Genomic DNA, 12560 nt, shown 5'->3' with positions numbered 1-12560 from the left:
ATAGCACGCACAGCGCCCTACCAACCACTGGGGCATGGCTCAGGCGTGCGTCCAGCCAGGCGTATTTGCACACGTGTGTGCATGCTCCATTTGCTTCTGCAGCTGCAGGGCCTGGTGCCCCTGACCTCTGTGTCCTCTGTTCAAGTGTGCGCTGGGGAAACCGAGGCAGGAGGTGTGACAGAGGGAGCCGTGTGGCGCCCTGGTGCTTTGGCACCATCCTACCCATCTCTGCTGCCTGGCGAGCCATCCTAGCCTGGAGGAGAGCAGAAAACCCCAGCGTCCAGGCGGCGGCGAGGCTGCAGGGCCTCTGCTTAATCTCATTAGTCTTGGCATGAAAAGACGAGGGCTCTCACGTCTTTCTCTGGGGCTCTCACGTCTGCATCTGGCTGCAGGTGGGTGGGCACAGCTGATGCTCTGCAAGGGGATGACATCACCCCCCCCCACAACTTTGGGGATGAGTTATCTGCACCCCCTGCCGAAGAAAATACCCCTGCCACAGTCATGGATAGTGTGAGGGAGGCAGTGGCTGCCCACGGAGAGGGGGAACAGCCCCGGGTGCTCCCTGCTGCAGTGCCAGGATGCTCTCGTGTCCCCATGGTTGTTCTGCTCCTGCCCGTGCCTGTCCCTGCCAGCGCTCTGGCTGACAGTGCTGGCACCGCTCCGGCACTGAGCACCATCCTGCTGGCCTGCGGCGCTAGGCGGGAAACTAGGCATAGCAACATGCAGGGCTTGCATGTGTGTGCAATGTGCACGGGTATGTGAACGCACATGTGTGTGACTGGGTGTGTGCACAAGTGTGTACATGCCTGTAATCCCATGTGCAAATGTATGTGCACATGTGCATGACTGGAGATGCTCGCACGTGAGCACACCCAGGGACATGCCCAGGAACGCATGCACGTTTTCCTGGGGAAGCATGTAGCACACAGCTGTGCCCATGCAACATGGTGCAGTGATACATCCTCCTGCACAGTGCACGTGTCCTGCAGTGCATGCACGTGTCTGCGTGCCCACGCAGCTGCATATTCACACACGTGAACGCAAATGCATCAGTGCATGCACTCATGTTCACCTGTGTGTGTTCATGCCTGCTCCCACACATGCACGCAAACATGCTCGCACAAACATGCATGCAGACATGGACTCGTATGTACATGTGCATGCACACACATGCTCCCAAAGGCACATAAACACTTGTGCACCGACATGCATGCACACATTCACACATGCACTCAAACACACATATACGCAAATGTAAGTGCATGTCCGTGCATGCTGTGCACACATACATGCATGAGTGCAAACATGCATTCATACGTGAGTGTGCATGTACCTACATGCATACAGGCACATGCATGTGCACACACGCATGTATGTGCATGCACACGCGTGTGGCTTGGCCCCTTATGCCCCCTGTGCACCACCAGGGGGCGGCAGAGACTATTTAAAGTCGCAGCCCCTCTTTTTGGGGGGGAGACATTGCCCCCCACCCAGGCCTGCTGGGGCCCACGCAGGAGCCAAGGCGCTGGCCACGCTGTCCCGGCCCCGCGGCACTGGGTGCCCTTCAGCGGGCACTGCTTGCGTGACTGGCGGTCTCTGAGCTGCCTGGCGCCCTGCTGATGAAGCCCCTGTGTCCCCCCAGCCCCAGGACCTGGAGGCCCCCCCGGCTCACGCGTTCAAGGTGACCAACTTCAAGAAGGTGAAGGCGTGCGGGATCTGCCGGCAGGCCATCACGCGGGAGGGCAGCACGTGCCGAGGTGAGCGCCCGCCCGTGGGGGGCCCGGGGGGGGGGGGCACGGCCTGCCCTGCCGGGGGGTCCCGCAGCAGTGCGAGGAGGGCTGGGGAGCCGGCGGGGTGCCGCGCTCGTGCCCGCAGGCATGTGGCAGGGAGATTGGTGTGCGAGCTCCCGTGGAGCCGCGTGCATGCGCTGCTGCGTTAGCGCGGGTGGGGCTGCGTCAAGTGCGTGTGCATGTGTGTGTGTGTGTGTGAATGTGGGACGGGCCACACAGGCAGGTGATAAACGTGCCCGTGCACATGTCTGCACACGTGTGTGAGAGATGACCATCTGCGAGCCCAGTGTGTGCAGCAGGGAATGCACTTTTGCAGGTGTCTGACAGGCACCAAAGTTTGTGAGTGCCCCTTTATGCAAGGGGTTGCCTGTGTGTGTGTGCAAGGGGGCGTGCGCAAGCATGTGCACAGGTGTGCGTGTGCCTACATGTGTGAGGGCAGGAGCTTTGTGTGTGCATGCATACCTGAAGGCAGGATCACGTGCAAGTATGCACACACAAGCGTGTGCTCGCGTGTGTGTACGTGTGTCAGAGTGGGCGCACACCTTCGCATGCAAGCGTGAGGCGAGAAAGGCGTGTGGACGCCGCTGCACGCGTGGTGCGGCTGGGCGTGCTGGCTGCGTGTGTGTGCAGCGTGTGTGCAGCCTCATCATTGCACACGTGTGCACATCTGAGTTGGTACGGGTGTGCTTGCGTGCCCACGCTCGCGGCCTCCTCGCCCTGCTCTCCGCCCCCTCCGTAGCACGCGGCTGCGCTGTCCCTGGGAGCCGGGCTCGTCCCGGTGGGACGCGTGCGGTGACGTGTCCCCTCGCATGTGTGCAGTGACGCCGGGCCCCGTGCACGGGAGGAAATGCTCCTTGCCGCGGGAACAATGTGGCTTCCTGTGTTCCTGCGCTGCAGGAAATGACCCCGGTGGGGACAGGACCCGGCGTGGGGCCTGGGGCCGGGGACACGCTGCACGCGGACCCCCAAGTCCTCCTGGCGTGGCTTACGGGGGGGGGCGTGCGGGTTTGCTTCTGCAGGGTGCCAGGTTGGCGTGGGTTGGGGCGTGGGCTGGTCCACCGCTGTGGGGCAGTGCCAGGTCTCTGGGCACCTGCTAGTCCCCTGGCAAGTGGGGCACATCGGAGTCCACAGGGCCCAGGGAGAACGGAGCGGGTCCCAACACACAACCGCGTGTGAAACGTGTGCGAGCGCTGCTGCGTGTGTCCGCGCACGCGGGCGTGCAGAAGCGCTGGCTCTGAGACGTGCACCCGCAGGAGCGCAGAGGTGTGCGTGCACACTCGGACACAGCAGGCTCGCACACACACGGCCGGGCACACGCACCCGCGTACGCCCGGCCCTGTGTGCGCACAGTCCTGTGTAAACTGCGCGCCCACGGCAGCGCGCGTGGCTGCAAATGCAAACTCGTGCAGCGATGTATGTTCTCATGCCGTCTTCCGCAGATGACCCAGGTGTGGAAGTGTGGCAGCACATCACCAGCATGCGTGGGCGGGCGTGCACAAGCACTCCTGCCTGGGACCACTCCACCACTCTCGTGTGCACGCCACTGCATGTACAAGAGCTCGCAAGCTGTGTTTGTTAACGTGAGTGTGGGTGCATGCACCGGAGCGCTCTGTGTGTGTGTGCAGTGCTTGTGCCTGTGTGTGCACACGTGTGTGCAGGGTGCCTGTGTCTGTGTGTGCAACAGTGCCTGCTTGTACATGTGTGAGCGTTTGTGCATGCCTGGGTGTGTGCCTCTCTGCCTGTGTCTCTAAGCGTGCAGGTTCGTGGGGTGCATGTTTTGAGGTGTGCGTGCGCATGCGTGTGTCTGTGTCCACACCTGGGTGCGTTTGTGTGCCCGGGTGCTTCTCTGCACGTCTGCATGGGTGCATCGGTGTGTATCTCCGGGTGTCTCTGCGCCCGCGGTGGTCCCTGCAGGATGCCAGCCCCGGGCCCGGGTGCCCCCGGAGCTGCCCCCAGCGATGCACCCTGCGCCCTGCTGACCCTCTCTCCCTCTCGTGTCCCGCAGGCTGCAAGCTCTCCTGCCACAGGAAATGCGAAGCCAAGGTAAGCCCTGCGCCCCGCTGCCTGCCCGGGTGCTTTCTGCACCCAGCGGGGGTTGGGGGGGTTGTATTTCAGAGCCCCGCGGCGAGGAGCCCCGGGGGTTATCCCTGGGGTGCGCGAGTCGGGCGACCGGGGCTACGGCACCGGCCCCAAGCCGCCCTGAGGCGGCGGCGAAACGGCTGCCAGCGCGGCTCCGGCGCCGTGCCCTCGCCGGGCGCTGCGCCGCGGGCTGCGCCGCGGGAACTGGGACCTTCGGCCCGGCTCTTCCGAGAGGTGGAGGTGGCTCGGCGCTGCCGTCCGCGCTGCGCAGCCCTGGCGGGGGAGGCTGCGTTTTTCCAAGCCTCCGGAAGGGGCCGAGTGCCAGCCGGCGCCGTGGCTGGCATCTCTGGCGGGAAGCGCCTGGCGCGCCCCGGGCAGGCGGCGCGGGCCGGGACGTGCCCGTGCCCGAGCCCGTGCCCGAGCCCGTGCCTGGCCGGGCAGGGAGGGCGCCGAAAGGCCCCGGAGCCTGGGGGCGGCCGCGCCGGGAGCTGCCTGTGCCGGAGGCTGGGCACGCGCCGGGCTTCGCCATGTGCCGCCGCGCGGGGTGCAGCCGTGGCACCCTGCCCCATTCGGGGTGCCGGGGAGGCGGGGGGTTGCCGGGGCACCTCTGGCAGGGCAGAGCCGGCTGCGGGGCTTGGCGGGGCAGCGCCTGGCTTGTGCCGCCTCGGGGACCCTGCGCCGCCGGGGGGACCCCGGGCTGCCACGGGGACCCTCAGCCAGCCATGCCCTGGGGCTGAGAGGAGAGAGGTGGCTTGTCTCGGTGACTGGGTGCTGTTGGTGGGACCCACGTGTCCTGTGTCCCGCTGCGACGCTCTGCCCAGCAGGCTGTGACACCAAGGACCCCCCTCCCTTGTCCCCACAGAGGGCCATGCCGGGAGCTTGGGGGTCACCCTGAGACCCAGCACTAGGGTGCTAGGAAGGTGCCAGTGTGCCTGCGGTGGCTTGCAGGCGGGGGGCAGCATGCCCGTCTCCTGCGGTGGGCCCGGTGGGGATGCTCTGATGGCTGGTACGGGGTTGAGCGCTGGTGGAGGGTAGCGGTGGGAGCAGGCAGGGTAGCCAGTAACCAAGGGAAGCCCGTGGCCTGCTCCCGTCTCCCATGGCCAGCTGCAGTGCGTTCACTTGTGTCACCCTTCCCACGCTCGCCAGGAGCTGGACGCCCCCCCCGCCCCCCGCCGTGGGGCTGGCTAGCCGAGGGGGGCTGCTGCTGGAGGGGAGGGGGCCGCGCGTGGGGCCAGGGGCAGGGGCCTGCTCTGCAGCTCCTTGGGCCCGTGCCCAGGGAGGGGCTCCTGCAGCCGGGCGAGCGGCCAGCTGACTCACGCGCCAGCGCGCCGTCTCCTTATCGTAGGGTCTCTGGGGGAGGGCGCGTGCCCGGGGAGGGGGCTCCGCGCATGGAGGGGGGATGGCCTCCCGTCGTCCACCTGAACCCGCTCACGTTTAACCTCTGTGTCCCCGATAGGCTGGGGAGGGGGGTGATGGCCACCCCAAGGTGCAAGGTGCTGTACGTCCCCCTGCTTCCCAAGCTGCCCTGGAGATGGTGCCCGGCTCCTGGTCCCCCCTGCTCTGCTCCCAGCCTTGGAGCCCAGCCAGCGACGCTATTCTTAGCATATTCCATGTTTTCCCCATATTCACCCCCCCGGGACCTGCCCTGACCCCTTGTTCTGCCCCATGCCTGCCCCCCTGCAGAGAGCCAGCTGGCTCCTGGCCTGGGTAGGGGAAGTCCCCAGCTAAAAACACCCCTTCCTGCCCCAAACGGCCCGGGGCCCCGTGGGAGAGGGAAGGGGGGAGATAAGGGTGTGCCGGTGGGTGCTGGGTGTGCAGGGTTGTACGGGGTGGGGGGCACCAGGGCAGTGATGGGGGTGTTGTGGCTGTGCCGGGCGTGCGGGTGGGGTGGGGTGACACCAGGGAGGTGGTGGTGGGGGAGGGGGGGTTGCTGGGGGACGGCCGTGTTCCTGGGCGGGGGGGGCGGCCCGTGGCCCATGCCCCACTGGTGGCAGCGAGGCTGGCGGGGTGCCTGGAGCCCGTGGGCGGCACCGGGACGGGGAGGGGGGGCCGGTGACCAGGGCAGACGCACTCGCATCATCTGGGAAGCACGAAGCCGTTCCCATGCCCATGTAAGGCCCTTCTCGCGCCCGGCCCCTCCACTCGGGGATTTTTCCTTGCTTAGCAAACCTCCCTCCCTCCCTCCCTCGCTCCGAGCGGGACGGCCGCACAGCCGCTGCCCCCCCCACCTGCCCCCCCAGCTGGCCAGCCGAAGCGGGCCGTGCCGTATCCTCCTTTTACCATTGGGGAAACTGAGTCCCAGCGCCCCGCCCGGGGCCGCGTCCGGCGCTGCCGACGAGGACGGGAGGCGGCGGAGGGCGGACCCCGAGGATGCCCCCGCTCAGCGTCCGCCCGCGCGGCGCTTCCCGAACCGCGGGGCCCACGGAGCGTGGGAAGCGTCCCCAGGGACGGGCTCGCTCCAGCTGGAGGCTGGATTTTGCTGTGATGCTTGTTGGAGAGGCTGAGAAAACGCGGCTGTGCAGGGCCGGCCGGGAGCGGGTGGGGGAAGCCGGCGCCGTAACGGCCGGTTCGGCCGGGGAGCAGGAAGAGCTGCTGCCTTCGGCTGCCGAATTGGCCTTCGATCGCCGGCGGGCGCTTCTGGGAAGGGAGCTCGGCTGCGCCGTCCTGCGGCCCTGGCCGGGCTCCAGCCTGCCCCACGCCGCCCGCGGGGACCCCCAGCTCCTGGGAGAGTGGGGGTGCTGCGCAGTTGCTCTGTGGGGAGGGGGGGCTGAGGTAGGGGGGGCGCTGCTTGCTGCACGGCGTGCAACCCGCTGGAGGAGCCCTGCGCCCCCCCTCCCCAGCCCAGGCTGGCAGGGAGCTCCTTGGAGCTGCTCCGGGCTGCGGCTCTGTGTGCGTGTGCCTGCGCGTGTGTCTGTGCGTGTGAACATTTGCGTGTGAGTGTGCATGCCTCTACCTGAGCATGAGCATGTTTGCAAGATCATGCATGCGTGTGTGTGCATGCAAATGTGTGCACATGAGTGCAAGTACAGGCATATGTGTGTGTAGCAGAGTATGTGTTTGTGCACATACGTGCGTGCCCTGTGCTTGTGTGGACATTAACATGTTGCGTGGGGGTGTGTGCACACACGTGAGCAGCTCCGTGCACGTACGTCCCCAAGGACGCTGTTGCCCGCACACACACGTTCCTGCCTGCATGGCCTCACGTGTACATGCGTGCGTTCACACGAGTGTGTGCGTGCACGTGTTCACGTGTGTGTGCTCCCCGCAGGCCCAGCTTGTGCCAGTCCTTCCCCGCTGGCCCAGTGCCCGGCCCAGCTTGTTTTTCAAGTGCCCCCTCTGCAACGGGCGTCCGGGGTGGTTGGTCCATCATTAAACCAGGTGCTGGAGCGGGGCCAGCGCTGGGCAATGAGGCGCGTCCTGGTGAGAGCAATCGCTCGCGGTGCCCGTGGCACCTCCTGCCCCCCCGCACGGGGACAGGTCCTTGGCCGTGGGGGGCAGCGCAGCGGGACCCACAGTGGGGCGCGCGGTGCTGGAGACCACCACATGCATCCTCCCCTTTGCTGGGGACTCCCAGACTTGCTAAGCAGGAAGGGAGACTGAGGCAGGCAGCAGTTGGACCCCTGTAGGCAGGCCCGACTCACGGTGATGGGCACCCGCAGCCTGGGTGGCTCCATGGCTCGGGGCCCTGCCACAGGCAGCCCCGCCGTGACCGTGGCGGGCAGGGTGGCTGCAGGGAGGGGACGTCCGTGTCCTGGCTCGTGCTAGGGGACATGTGGCTGCCCTCGCCAGGCAGGGGAGGGGGTGACGTGCCAGTCGCACGCCGCGGAGCTGGGCATCCCATCCCTATCCCTGATGGATGCCCCGTTAAAAACCGTCCCTCTTCGAGACGGGTAATTAGCAGCCCCGCTGGGGTGCACACCGGCCCGGGCGGCGGGGCAGAGGAATGCTGCAGGAATGTGTCCTCGGCGCTGGCACGGGCCCAGCCGCGGTGGTGGGATGGGGGGCTGCTGGGGGTCAGCCCTGTCCCGGTGCTGTGCCAGGTTGTGTTTACGTAGCAGGTCCAGGAGCCGGGGGGGGGGGGTGTTCTTTTTTTTTTTCTCCTCGCTGTTTCCCTTTTCCTCTTCTTTACATCACTGCCGAAATATTCGGCCTGTGTCACAGCTCTGGCGGGGGGGGGGGGGGAAGGGGGGGGGGTCGGCTTGGCTGCTCGAGGGAGCTGGGACCCGTCTGTGCGCCCTCGGGGCGCTGCTGCATGCGAGGCGGGAGGGCCGGGGCGAGGGGATGCTGAGACTGCCCGCGCTTGCTTTACGGGTGAGCGCTGCCTGCCGCTGTCCCGGGAGGCGGCAGCGAGGGGCGGCGGCAGGGGGGGCAAGCGGCGGCCTCCAGCCTCCCTCTGCCGCTTCGGCAGCAGTGGTGGGGGGGTCCCAGACCAGCCCCCAGGCCCCGCTCTGCGCTGGTGGCACTGGGCAGGCAGGAGCCGTGCTGGATGCCACGTCCCCAAGGACAGCTCCCGGTGGGGGACGGGGACTTGCTGTCAGTGCCCTTCTTTCACCTCCCGCTCGACCGCTGCTATTTTCCCGTCTGTCCCCTGGCTTTTCCGGCGCTGGGGTTTCCCATGCTTTGGGAGCTGTCCCGCCGGGAGCGGGGAGGTTCCCCGCGGAGACCCCGGCGAGGGCTTTCCTGGCTGGGGGCCGCCCGGCCCTGGCAGTGCTCGCAGGGTCTGCGGGCAGCGCCCGGCGTGGGGCCACGGGGCCCGGGGGGCTCGGGGACGGGGCAGGCTGGCTCGCGCTGGGCTGGAGCCGAGCCCTCGCCTGGCTCCGGCTCCGGTAGGAAACAGCCTGGGCTGGACAGGAAACCAGTGGGAGATGTTCAGCGGAGCTCTGGCCCCGGCGCTGCCCGCCGCGGCCGCACGAGCCCCGCAGCAGCCACAGCGCCGTGCCGAGGGGCACAGCGCGTTCGGGGTGGGGTGGGGGGGTGGTAGAGGAGACACCCCCCTCCTGAGCCGGCTTGTTTATTAAAGTTGTCGCTTCAGGCCATGCTAGGGCAGGCTGAGACCGAGGGAGCCTGCCAGCGTCGGGCCCCTTGTGCCCCTTCTCCAGCCGCTGGTGGGCAGAAGGACACGGCAGTGGTGGCCACCCCCGTCCCTTGTCCTCCTCATCCTCCCCGTCCCCCCTGCTGTGCTCGGCGCCGGTGGCTCCCTGGCTGCGTCTCCACTCCCCGTGCCATGCCGGTGCCTGCGCACACGCGCGGCGCTCGTGCATGCGCCCGCGTTGGTGCCGCGTGCGACACTTGGCTGGGAGGAGATGTCCCACTTTGCCCCTCGCCTGCTAACCGCAACCGAAGCCAGATGTGCCGGGCGGCCTCGTCGGGGAGGTGCAGGAAAGCCTGACTCATCCCTAGATGCCTGTTTTTTGGGAGGCTGTGGGGCTGGGGGTGGGGTGAGGGGCAGCTTGGGGGTCCAAAGGGATCCTTGCAAGGGGACCTTTGCTCCGCCTGTGCCCCCATGTGGTGGCTGCTGGGGGAGGATGGGATTTAACCCAGTGCCTTGGGCAAGGGGGGAGCAGAGGGGCTGGTGTTGGCTCTGGAGGAGGATGAGGAAGTGTCCGCTGGGGATATCGTGGCTTCCTTTGCTTGGTCCTCAGCAGCAGGCGAGGCCCATTGGTGCCTCTTGGTGCTCCCTTCCAGTGGTACCGTTCGGCCCAGGCTGCTGGGGGAAACTGAGGCAAGGAGAGATGTGTGGGGCTGAGCACAGGTTGAGCAGGGCAGGATCTTCTGGAATGGGATTGGACTCACCGGGCTAATTTGTCTCATGGGTGGGTTCAAATCCCTGCAGTGCCACCATAGCCCTGTGCCTCTGCTATGTGGTCTTTGGAGGTCACTTACCTGATCCGTGCCTCAGTTTCCCTGTGTGTGTAGTGACACCATGGGCATATCTCCCTGCTTTGCTGGGAGGAGACAGGCAGAGAGGGGGGGCTCAGCGCTGGGGTGGCTCACAGATGTCTTCTCCTGGTGCATATTTAGGGTGAAGAGGACTAGCCCCCAGTTTGGCTGGAGGGACCCCGACTGGCAGGATGCTTCGGTCAGCCATCCTGGGGCTGCCCTGGGCTCTCCCCATAGCGCTGGCAAATGTGAATTGCTGTGGCTCACTCCTGCCCTGTGCCGCTGGCCCCCACAGCAGAAGGAAGGCAGAGGAGAGCCCCTCACTGCCATCCCGGGGCACCAGCCAATGTCTTTTGGGGGGCTGGAAGCTCCTGGAAGGGCAGATGCCATCTGCTGTGAGCAGGAAGGGGTCTCTGGGGGTCCTGCCCCACGGCGGCTCTGGGCAGAGCTGGCCGCGGTGTTTCGCCTGAGCCCGCAGCACAGGGACAGAAATGTAAACAGGAATGGGGAGGTGTTGGGCGAGAAAATGTCAACAGTGCTGGGCCTGGTGGTTGGCTCGCGGCCTCCCTGGCCTGTTTGCCTTTCTGAGGGCCGCTGCAAAGCAGGTTCAACCCCCCTGCCCCACTGCGGCAGGGCTTTCCCACGGCATGTCCCTTCGATCCTGGGTCTCCTGGCACTGACCACTTGCTCGCACAGCAGCTGCCAACGCCCGCAGCCAGGCTGGGCCGTCGCTGTGGGGGCCTGGGGTGAGAAAAGAGGGGTGGTGGGGAGAGGAGGGGCTGAGCGTGGCTGTGCGGAGCCCAGCGCGCCCTGCCCGCGGAGCCTGAGAGCCCCGAGGAAGAGGAAGCTGAAGGCAGATGGGAGGAAGGAGGAGGTCAGTGGTTTGGGGACAGGCCAGTAGGGACTGGCACCGCTCCGAGTGCTGTGGCCACCTCTCTGCGCCGCGAGGAGGGGACGGTCCCCCTCTTCCCCCAGCCGGGCCGTTTCCACTCTGCTTTTCTGCGGGCGGCCAGTAAATCTCTGCAGCTTCACTCCCCCCCCCCCACCCCCCAAGCTGGCACCAGGTCTGGGGGCCCGTTATCTGCGTGGTTGCCCCACGGCACCCGCCGGGGGCTGGGGGGGGAACATGCCACCCCTTGACAGCACCCACATTGGGGGGGGGCAAGCAGAAGGGCCCCCCACCCCTGCCTACTGCCCCCCCTGCCCCACGCCAAGGGGAGGGGGCGGGTGACGAGGGCCAGACCCCGATGTGCCCCAGGGGGGGCCGGCCCGGGGCCTCTTGGGGTGTGCGTGGGGGGGCGCGTCCGAGGCGTCCGCGCTCTGCAGCATTGCACGGGCAGGCGGCGGCGGTGGGGGGGGATATTTGGGTTTGGGGGGGGCTCCCAGCACCCCTCTCCCCGGGCCCGCCGCCCTGGCCTGGCTCCCGGTTGCCTTTAAGGGCGTTTTGGGGGAGGCGAGGGGAGCGGGGCTGGGCGTGTGCGCGTCCGCGTCCGCCTCGGAGCGCGCCGTGCAGCTGGGGAGAGGAGAAGAAAGAGGGAAGGAGAGAGAGGAGGGAGGGGAGTGGTGGAAAAAGCCACCCGGGATCCCCCCTTCCTCCCCGGCCCCCCACCCCGGCGCCCCCCGCGCTCCCCGGCGGCGCTGGCGGTGCAGAGGGGCGAGGGGGGCCGGCGGGACCCCGCTGCGCCCCTCCGCCGCCGGGGTCCTGCCCGCGGGGAGCGAAACCCTTCGGCTCTCCCCCTTCTGCCCTCCCCTCCCTCCTCCCTCCCTCCTTCCTTCCTTCCTTCTCCACGCTTGTCCCGAGGAGGGAGGGGGGCACCGGCTCGCAGTCCGCCTTCACGCCTGCCCGCCTGGGCGCCGCTGGGCTCCCGCGCGCCCCCCGGCCCCTACGGGTGCCCCCCGCGCCCCCGGCCCCGGCCCCCTCGGATGCAGGCGAGCGAGACCCCGGATGGATTTCGGGAGCGTCATGAACCAGGTACAGCCGGGCGGGGAGGGCACAGGGGTCCCCCCCTCTGGCCCCTGGCGAGGGTGGGGGGGCAGGCGGTGGGGGCGGCATCCCCCCGGGGGGTGGCGCGGTGCTGGGGGTCACGCGTGACATCTGTGTGATGAGCTCGGCACGTACTGGCGGGGGGCCCTCCTGCCCCTCCCCAGTTTGGGGACGCCCCGGTTGCTGGTCCCGGTGGGGGGTGCTCGGGGGTGCACCCCCCCAAGAGAACCGCGCCGAGCTGGGGGGGGGGGCGCGGGCCGGGCTGGGTCGCCCCGGCAGCCCGAGGGTTAACCCCGGCGCCCGTGCGATGCCGCTCGGCGGGACCCGTCAATGGTTAAACCCGGGTTAATGAGTGCCGAGGAGCCCGGGGCGCGGAGCCCGGCTCCTCCGCCCCTGCCCCCCGGCGCCGGGCAGGCAGCCCCCGGCCGTGCCGCCGAGAGGGTTAAATTCGCCAGGGCAGGTCCCCGCGCAGATGTTTTTGGGCCGTGCTCCTAGGAGAGGAAACGGGGCCGAGCGAGGCATCGGCCGTTCTGCTTTTAAGGGGAAAACAACCAAAAGAGAGCTGCTCCGCTCCGCCGCGCGCCCCGGAGCCCCGGAGCCCCGGGCGGCCGGGCGCTGCCGTGCACCGGGGCCGCAGGTGCCCCCGGGCCATGCGCCCCAGGCGGGACGGCCGCCGTGGGGCGGCCGGCGTGCACGGGGACACCGCTGGCGCCGCGGAGGGTGCCGGGGTGGCATCTAGCACAGCGGCCATGGCACGCTGGGTTTTGAGGTGCTGGGGGTCACCTGCGGGAGCACCCCACATCCCTGCAGCCTGGGGGGCTCCACAG

General features: G+C 68.1%; 1 protein-coding gene across 4 annotated transcripts in view; it reads left to right on the top strand.

The window, feature by feature from the left end:
• The first annotated feature begins 11275 nt into the window (after positions 1 to 11275).
• TNS1 (tensin 1) overlaps positions 11276 to 12560 on the top strand; it is a 65495-nt gene continuing 64210 nt past the window's right edge. For 2 of the 4 annotated variants that reach the window (XM_062579308.1, XM_062579307.1), the window contains exon 1: positions 11276 to 11721. In XM_062579308.1, the coding sequence (XP_062435292.1) occupies positions 11695 to 11721 (27 nt within the window). In that variant the 5' untranslated portion in view covers positions 11276 to 11694. The remainder of the gene's footprint in view (positions 11722 to 12560) is intronic. The other 2 variants (XM_062579305.1, XM_062579306.1) reach the window with 2 other exon arrangements.

The sequence above is a fragment of the Rhea pennata genome, chromosome 6 (assembly GCF_028389875.1).
Source record: "Rhea pennata isolate bPtePen1 chromosome 6, bPtePen1.pri, whole genome shotgun sequence".
In the NCBI taxonomy this organism is placed as follows: Eukaryota; Metazoa; Chordata; class Aves; order Rheiformes; family Rheidae; genus Rhea; species Rhea pennata.
The sequence above is the reverse complement of the archived record's forward strand: the minus strand, read 5'-3'. Positions and strand labels throughout refer to the sequence as shown.